Source organism: Montipora capricornis, chromosome 3 (genome assembly GCF_036669925.1).
Source record: "Montipora capricornis isolate CH-2021 chromosome 3, ASM3666992v2, whole genome shotgun sequence".
In the NCBI taxonomy this organism is placed as follows: Eukaryota; Metazoa; Cnidaria; class Anthozoa; order Scleractinia; family Acroporidae; genus Montipora; species Montipora capricornis.
The window spans coordinates 56,037,140-56,046,834 of NC_090885.1; the positions used below are offsets into that span (position 1 = coordinate 56,037,140).

The 9,695-nt window shown below is 40.0% G+C and overlaps 1 protein-coding gene across 1 annotated transcript; it reads left to right on the forward strand.

Moving 5' to 3' along the window:
- Window positions 1-379: 379 nt before the first annotated feature.
- LOC138041499 (zinc finger protein 862-like) lies at window positions 380-2,757 on the forward strand. Its single transcript, XM_068887246.1, has one exon. The coding sequence runs from the start codon at window positions 491-493 to the stop codon at window positions 2,609-2,611; it is 2,121 nt and encodes a 706-aa protein (XP_068743347.1). The 5' UTR covers window positions 380-490; the 3' UTR covers window positions 2,612-2,757.
- The last annotated feature ends 6,938 nt before the right edge of the window (window positions 2,758-9,695 follow it).

Consider the following 9,695-nt stretch of genomic DNA (forward strand, 5'->3'; position numbering starts at 1 on the left):
AATTAAAGCAAACCATTTTTACGTTTTATGCTTATGGAACTCGATAACTGAGGAATAAAACGCAACACCTATTACACCTTCGAACGTCTGCTTTCCTAATTCTCCGGTTAAACCGCAGTGAAACGTTAGTGATGTATTGGTGTATTTGTTAATTTAAACACAGGCAAATTATTTCTTAACTTTTAGGCTCAGTGATCGAAGCTAACGGTCGTTCACTCGTCAAAAACGAGTAAAATGTACCATTGGACGAGTGAGAATTACGATTACTCTTACCTTTGGACGAGTAGGCAGTTTCTTGTTTTTATCTGCTTTGTATTTTACGAATTTTAAGTCAATAAAAACATCCATTAAATGTGTGCTTTGTCTTTATCTACGAACGTGCAAAGGGGCATGCCGTGACGCCATTTTGAAAATGGAGAGGAACTGGTTCGAGCAAACACTTCCTAGCATGCGCAGTAGATAGCAGCATGGCGGGAAATTGATTCGCATCATGGCCGCTCGCCGTTGTTTTTCTTTGCTTGGCTATTTCAAAGGAACAGAGCAAAATACAAAGCAAAGTACAAGCAAAGATAAAGAAGCTTCAACAACAACAGACTGTGAAGATTCTGAGCCAAAAGCTAAAAAAGCCAAAAAGGAAAGGGCTTTTAAGGAAGCATGGAGAAAGGAATTTGCGTGGTTGATGTACGATGATGAGTCAGGGAAAATGTTCTGCCAATATTGCCTACATTTTCCAAACAGCAAAAACAAGCAGTCTTCGTTTTGTTGCGGGAGTCAAAATTTTCAGCTGGACGGGCTAAGATCTCATGAAAGATCTGCTGGACATGTATTGAGTGTGGATGCTAAAGTTGCTAAAAACAAAGGTGCAAGAAAAGGGACAATCGATGCTGAATTGCTAAGACTAGAGAAAGATACTGTTGCAAAGATGGAAAAGCTGTTTAATACAGCCTACTACGTATGCTATCTCAAGATGCCTTTTTCCAGTTTTCCTCATTTGTGTTCTCTTCAAACTAAAAATGGACTTGTGTTAGGACAAACATATAGAAATGATCATGGATGTAAAGAATTTTGTAAGCATATATCCCAGGTCATGAAAGATGAACAAGCAGCTATTATTAAGAATGCACGATTTCTGTCTGTATTGGCGGATGGAAGCACATATTTGAGTGTGACTGAGGAGGAAATTGTTTATGTGAGATGTGCTTTGCCATCAGCAGAAACCATAACAATTTATGTGCGACTGAAAGAGGTTCCTAGTGCAAAAGCACCTGGAATTCTTCATGCCATTGAAACAGTGATGGACGAGAAAGATGAGCACTGGAAAGAAAAGCTTATTTCTACCGGTACAGATGGTGCTTCAGTCATGATAGGTAGACTAGGTGGTGTTGTGGCAATGTTGCAAGCCCAAGTTCCACATGTAATTGGAATCCACTGTGTTGCCCATAAATTGGAACTAGCTTTTGCTGATACAGTCAAGTCATGTGAGGTCATGAAACAAGTGAAAGAAGTGCTTACTGGCTGTTGGAAACACTACAAGTACTCTGCCAAGGCAGTAAGAGAACTGAAGGAGCTTGCAGATGCTATGGAGGTCAATGTGGGAAAACCTACAAAGGCTGATGGGACCAGATGGGTACCACACTTTTTACGAGCAATTGAAGTGTTAGTTGGGAAAAACTACAAGGTGATAGTTGCACACTTTGCTCATACAGCAGAAGCAAATGATTCATCTGCTGAGATGCAAGGAAGAGCGAAAAATGTCTACAAAAAACTGACTAGCTACAGATTTTTACAGTACTTGCATTTGTTGTGGGATATTGCTTTTGAAATATCCAAAGTCTCCCTTGTCTTCCAGAGAAATGAAGTTGCAGTATCAGATGTGAAACATGAACTAGACAGGGTTGACCTTGCCCTGCATAACATGGCCAGACGTGGAGGTAGGCATTTGCAGTCATTCCAAGAAAAAGTTGGTGATGGAGTAGTATTTCAGGATGTGAATCTCAAGAGAGCAGAGAATGATACAGAAACATTTGCTAGAAACAGGGAAAATATCCTCAGTGATTCAAGGAGATTTGTGCAGCAAAGGTTTGAGAGTTTCTGCTCTCCTGTTCTGAAAGCAGCAGCTGTGATTACAGATCACAATTCATGGCCAAGAACAAGGGATCAGCTAGGAATGTATGGTGAGGAGGATGTTGTGGTCCTGGCCAATCACTACAGAGATGTGCTGAACAGAAATGACTTTGATATTGATGAGGCAAAAGACGAATGGCTATCCTTGAAACTACATGCCTTGAATACCAGGGCCATGGAAACCCTGACAAAGCAAGTCTTCTGGAACCAAATATACAAAGTAAACCATGCACAGTTCTCACATGTGCTTATGCTCGTGGAGATAAGCTTTACCATGGCAGTTTCATCCTCTTGTTGTGAAAGGGGTTTTTCTTGTATGTCAAGACTTAAGACTGAATACAGAAATTCCCTTGACGTGTCCACAGTCGACCACTTAATGAACATTTGTCTGAATGGTCCCAGTCCAGAAGAATTTGTTGCTGAGAAAGCCATTATTCACTGGGTGCAAGAATCACAGAGGGCTCGCCGACCTAACTTCTTGGATTAAAGTTTAAGGGACAGTGACAGATGAAAACACCTCACAATGTTGATTTTCTAGTTATCCTTTATTTCAAAACTATTTATATTACTGTGGATAGATAAGATATTGTGGTACTGACAATTTCAGGTCCATCATTTTCCTTGGAAGATAGATGTAACTGCGTATTCTTCTGAGTGACTGATTCAAAACAATATATGGGACTAGTTAGATTCCTTCCAGGACTACTGAAAATTTCCTACTACTTGTCCCGGGAAAACCATTTCAAAAAGTTAGTTTCGAGCACTGAGGCTACCGAGATGCAACTTGTTTTGCCTGGCATACACTTTTCTCAACAGCAACGGTGAATTGGTTCTTTTCTGATTTTACACCAAACCATTTTTAAGTTTTATACTTATGGAACTCGATAACTGAGGGATAAAATTCAGCAGCTATTACACCTTGGAACATCTGCTTCCCTAATTCTCCGGTTAAACATGATACGTTAGTGATGTATTGGTGTATTTGTTAAATCAAACACAGGCAAATTATTTCTTATCTTTTAGCTACCGAGATGCAACTTGTTTTGCCTGGCATACACTTTTCTCAACAGCAACGGTGAATTGGGTCTTTTCTGATTTTAAAGCAAACCATTTTTAGAAGTTTTATACTTAAGGAACTCGATAACTGAGAAATAAAACTCAACAGCTATTACACCTTCGAACGTCTGCTTCCCTAACTGTCCGGTTAAACATGAAACATTATTTAGTGATGTATTGGTGTTTTTGTTAATTTAAGGAGGCTACAAATAGTTTCTCCTTTTTCAAACAAATAAATATATTCTGTCCTTAGATACAGTTAGGGTAATCATATCAAAACGAATTATGGGCAGGGTATTAAGTACTCAACATCACATTTTCCTCGAAAATAACGTTACCATGGCAACGATATGAGGCATTTCTTTCAGCCTTAAAATCAAGATACATTGCCTTTTTTGAAAAAACTTGACGCTGAAATCGTTCCATTCAGCGTTACCAGGTAAGGTTAGAAATAATCTCTAAAATATTTAAAGTTCAACAACATCTGTAGGTCAGTTTTTCAGAAAAATCAGTTTTTTCGAAATGTGTCTCTAATTTTCTTTTTCACCTACAGATTTTTTAAAATTTGAAAGACAAACGTTTCAAATTAATCTAACCTAACATACAAAAAATGAAAAACATGCACCGTCTGGAAGCAGAGATATAAACGAGTAAACTTCCAAATTCAGGAAAAATGAGGGGGTTACAAGATCAGCATTTTACGCATGCGTCACCCGCTCATTCGAGTGCACGCGCGAGTTGAGCTACAGGCCAACACAAACGGATTTACATGTAAGTGAACATTAAACCGTTCGTGTACAATTTTCGTAGTTTTCGTGAATAGAAGATGTCTATTTATATTCCTTATATATAGGAATTAGGAGAAAGGTGAGCCAAATTAGCGGTATTTGTTTATTTTTGGTGACCCATTTTGAGTCATGAGCTGACGCAAGCAGCTTACGAATTGCGTGTGTGGCTTACGCGCGCGCGCTCAGCTGAAAACCCTTTCGAGCCTCCTTAAATACAAATTATTTCTTAACTTTCAGGCTACCGAGATGCAACTTGTTTTGCCTGGCATACACTTTTCTCAACTGCAACGGTGAATTGGTTCTTTCCTGATTTTAAAGCAAACCATTTTTAAGTTCTATAGTTATGGAACTCGATAACTGAGGAACTGTGAAATTTAGAATGCCCAATCGCATTCTCGTTCCCAGAGCTGCGATCTTCTTGGTCAGCGCCACGGATCAATCCGTGGCGCTGGCCAAGAGGATCGCAGCTCTGGGTACGAGAATGGCTGGTCCGCAATCACGGACTTCCGGTCGTTTTTCGCAGGCTCTATTCTTTTTCAAAATGGCGGACCAAGCCAAGATCTCTGTACGGGTCCGCAAATGATCCCAGAACCGTAAATGATACTCAAAATGTACCGCAAATGATCTCCATATTGGACTGCAAATGGTCCCGGAACGCAAATGATCCCCAATTTGGAGCGCAAATGATTCCGAAAAAAAAGTGAGGAATGGCATTGAGGGTGGAATGGTCTGGACAGAGGATTAATGTGACGGGCGCTTATTTTTATTAAAATCACTTTAAATTATGCATGGCTAGGAACGGGTTTTTGCCTCATTATAGTTTAAATTTGCCACATTTAATTATCGGATACAATCATCAACAACTAACTTGGACGCAATAGCCCTTTTCACGGTTAGTTTTTCTCATTTGCATTACAATGTAATCTCTCGTGGATGCGAGGCAATTTCGGGTTAAAACTACAAAATAGCCCAAAATCGCCTCACCTACATGCTAGATTATATTGTAATGCAAATAAGAAAAACTAACCGTGAAAAGGGCTATTCTAAACCGATTGTGACCAGGTGCCCGTTTCTCTAGAAGTCGATCGATGACTTTTAGCGTGTTTTTTCGAGATAACTAAAAGCGGATTGTGAAACACTTAAACCCTCTCCCTTCTTGAGATAAAGAGGGAATTGTCAAATGTGAAAGGTTTAGGGACTTTCGTGAAATGGGCCACTGATCTCTCTGACGAGGCGAAAAGGACGCCACCCGGGCCCGGCTAGCAACCGTTTTGCAAAAAGACAGGTAAATACACCACAATTGGTGTCATTCCTTTGCTTTGGACATTGAGGTGTACACTCGCCCCAATTGTCCTCCTGGAAGACAGCTTTATCCTCATCAGAAATACACTGGAGCTCATTTCTTATAAATGTTTCTTTGATTGTATCAAAAATTGTTCGGTAAGTTTCTGTAGTGCAACTAAAGGAATCGTAAATGTAAAGGGCATAAATTAACAACACTTCAAACGATCAGCAGCCAATGGTGCTCGGCACGAAGGTGTACAGGTGCCATCAGTTTTTCATACTCCCACAGATTGTTGTTGCCTATGTGTTTGGAGTACGTGGAGGTTTCAATCGGTCGATGCAACGAAGGATAAAAGTAGGACGTTGCAACTCCCCAGTTTCCTTCTTTAATGTCCTCAGTATTCGTCAAAAATTCAAAATACAAATTAATGGTATCGCCATTAAGCTTTTCACAGGAAAGTATTTGATTTATGTTGGCCTCTAACAAAGTGGCATTGCTTGTCATTCGCTTGGCTGGTTGATCTATGGACTCTTTGTGATCTCTGAATCTGGCAGTTCGTTTGCCATTGTAACTCTTTGCCTTTTGTTGTCTCTCATTTTCTTCCTCTTTCGTGACTGAAGTAACATCATCTACCTTAAACCAGTTCCTTTTGCTTTTCTGTGTCTCTGGGTCATTGTAACTGATCAAATACTTGTGCACGGTGTGATCTGCCTCAATGATAACTCCATCACAAGTGCTCTTTAGGGAGTTCTTTTTCCCTTGACTATTTTTTTGGAAATGGGAATGCGAATCAAAACAGTTTCTCCTTTGTAATAGAGTGAAGGTGGATTTCGCCTTAACTCCCGCCTTACCATATACTGTGCAGCCTCATTAGAAGCATCCAGAGCTTCCTGTCTGATAGCATCTCGTTCGATTTCTAGCTCCAATAGTTCTTCTCTCTTGCTGTCACCCGTTTCAAAACTGCTGTTAATTTCTTCCAGAACTTCACATTCTTTCTTTCCCACAAGAAACAGTTTATTCCGAATCCTATTCGGTTTTCTACCAAAGTACACTTCAAATGGACTGAGGTATCCCAGAGAACGATGGGGGGATTCATTGTATAGTTGTTGGTAATGTTGAAGGTACTCCACCCAGTTTAGATCGCCGCCGTTATTTATCAAATCAAACCTTAATTTCTCCTTCCACGTTCTGTGTGAGCGCTCGTCTTTTCCTTGCGTTTGAGGACTGTAGGCCGAGCTTTTAACTATGCGAACGTTTAGCGCTTCACAAACAGTCTTTACCACTCCCTTAAATTCCGGACCTTGATCGCTTTGAAAAATTTCTGGGGGGCCGTGCTCCATGTAAATGTCCAAAAGATGCTCTGCCACTTCACTGGTCTCTTTTGTTTGAAGAGGACGCAAGAAAAGAATTCTACTAAAAATATCAATAACAGACATTATGTACTTATATGTGTCACCATCTATATTGCCTGGCAAGCTATAACCATACTAACAAGATCCACTTGATGCCTTTCTTGTATTTTGGATGCTTTGATTGGTCGGAGAGGAACCTTATTATAAAAAAGGGGTCTCACGGCTTTTTGTTGCTGTTTCATTGAATTTAGATTGCGTTGGATAATTCGACGCGATAACCCACAGTAGGTATGAGACATTTGTCTATTCAGTTTTTTTGCGCCTTCACCTTTAGTTTCGTGGTACGCGGATTTCACAAGCTGAGAGACCTCTGACTTTTTCACCACAATGCAATTATTTTTCCTTTCGACGATTCGTTTCTTCTTCTGCCCAACTACTGGATCATGGACTTCTTTTAGGTTATCACTTCTTAACTTTCTATAAACTCGTTGCCTTAAGCCTTGGTCACCTTTCTTAGGCCAGTCGAGAAGTGATTTCTCACCAGATAATATATTGAAAAGAGCATCGTACACGTCATCATCCAAAGGCAGATTTTTTCGCGTTGGCTAGGGATAGAAAGTTGAATCTGTTAGATTTCTTAAAAACTGACCCTTTTCATTTATGGGCAAATAACAAGTATCGCTCTAACGCTAGGCTCGCTGAACATGTTTCGCATGGTTTGCAGCCGCTCATGCAACTCATGTTTAGCAGACTGTCAATGCGTGCGTACAAAGCTCCAAACGTACCTGGTTTTTTCTTTTCTCTTCTTGCTTTTTCTGACCATCAACATCGTCAACTCCAAGAACACTCTCAAATGTTACCAATGAAGACACAAAAACGATCAGAAAAAGCAGTTTAGCCATTTCGACGAGTGCTTGGAAGGCGAAGCTCACAAATGACATCAATGACACTCGCCAGAGATACACGTGGCAATTCTAAATTCCCACGAGAATTTCGGACTCTGTATGTCGGTTACTGAAACGAGTCTGCCAGATATTTATAACTTTTTCAGTAAAAACTGAAATGGCAATTTTTAAGGATAAATTGTCTTGGGTTTCCAAGGAAATGAGGTTGTCGTTTGTTTGCCAGAGTTGTTCGATTATCCCGACTGTTTGTTTTCGTTTCGTGGTTTTGCAGTAACTGGTCAAGCGCGTGTCAATACCAAATGTCGCAGAATCGAGGCCGCTGGCAGACCCAATTTTTCTAGGAAGATCCAAAGAGACTGGAGAAACGGGCCCCTGGTCACAATCAGTTTAGAATTCCGTCCAAGTTAGTTTTTGATGATTGTATCCGATAATTAAATGTGGCAAATTTATGACAGCCTGATAAGAAACAAAATTCTTCCTTTCTTGAAAACTATAATGATACAGAAACCTGTTGTGAGCCATGCATGATTTAAAGTGCTTTTAATAAAAATAAGCGCTCTTCACATTAATTCTCTATCCACACCAATCCACCCTCCATGTCATTCCTCACTGTTTTTTTTTTCGCGATCATTTGCGTTCCGGGATCATTTGCGGTCCTGGGATCATTTGCGGAGCCGTACAGACCCACTTGACTCTATTATGTGTAATAAAGGGCAGAATGTTACTCATATAGAAAAGAAAATATGGAATGGGGACCGGCCCGTCCGTTGGCGCAATTTTTAAATTGAGGCAATACACAAAAGCCAGTTTTAAGAATTATAAAACTTGCTATTACCGTTTTCTCGTATATTGTCGGAGTAAGACTTTATTTAGTCACTGACTACATTTATACTGAACTATGCTTCTCCATTGGTTTGCTTCCCGTACGATTTTAGCATTAAGTGTAGCTTTTCCTTTGCTGCCTGTAAACAGATTAACTACATTGGTTTCTATATTTTCGTGTTTTATAATTTAAAGAAAAAATATTTGAGTCAATAATTTCAGTCACATTGTGGAGTAGACACAATTCGACTCCTGTGGTGTCATTCGTGGTCGATTCTGGGCTGAGTTACCTTTTTACCGCGAAAGGATAAGTTGAATTCCCGGAATGATATAAATTGATGCCGGGAATTTAATCCACCGGGTAAAGGACTACCTTTTGTATTGGCTATTGACAACATGAGTTGAGGTCATCTTCAGAATCTCATGAAATTCTGTTGTCAGGTGATCGTATAAATATTCTTCACATTCTCCGTGATCCGATCTGGTTCAATAATTCACTCCAGTGGTCCCGTTCGATGCAATCCTGGCTTTTTTTCTTTAAACCACTTGCACATTGACACAGAGATTAGAAAGCCCATCTTCTGCCATGCAACCTGCCCTGCCTCATACGCGGCTTCAATTTTATTATTTTCTTCTCTGTTCTGCCCCGTTTACCCTTCTTATCAAAACCAAGATTTGATTTGATCCGCCCGATATATTCTAAAATGTTAACCATCTCACCCCGACAAATCCCTAAACAGACATTCCTGCATGCTTTACGCACTGCGAGGCTTCGAACTGAGTTGAATGGTCTTTTCCCTAGTTTATACTCAGCAAGAGGCATTGGAATGCGCATGCTGATGACTGGACTACACATGTTAGTTCATGAAAATTCATTTCTGCCTAACCTACCAAGGGCTTACATGTTTCTACCAGAGAGGTTTTGCACCCCTTTTGCCCCATTTTTAGTCTTGCTCGTGGTTTCATCAAACGACTTTGCAAAGTAGTTCAACATTGTTCAGCGAAATGTGACAACGATGTTGATTCAGGCTAACAATGGAAACTCCACAAAGTTGTTTAGACAGACTTAAAGTGAGTAATATGAAAGCGGTTTCGTTTACTTTGGTCAATGAGCACATATCAACAATATTTATAAATCTTAGTTAGTCTCCTTTGACCGTTTTTTGTTCTTCTCTCTTCTTTGTAGCACTTCTTTGACTAGTGCGTGACTCTTTGACTTGACTTGACTTGACTTGACTTGACTTGACTTGACTTAACTTAACTTGACTTGACTTGACTTGACTTGAAAACAAACCTGAAGACTCTAGCTGAAGAAACGGCACACTGCGGCACACTTTCAGTCATGGTTATCACATCACATTTA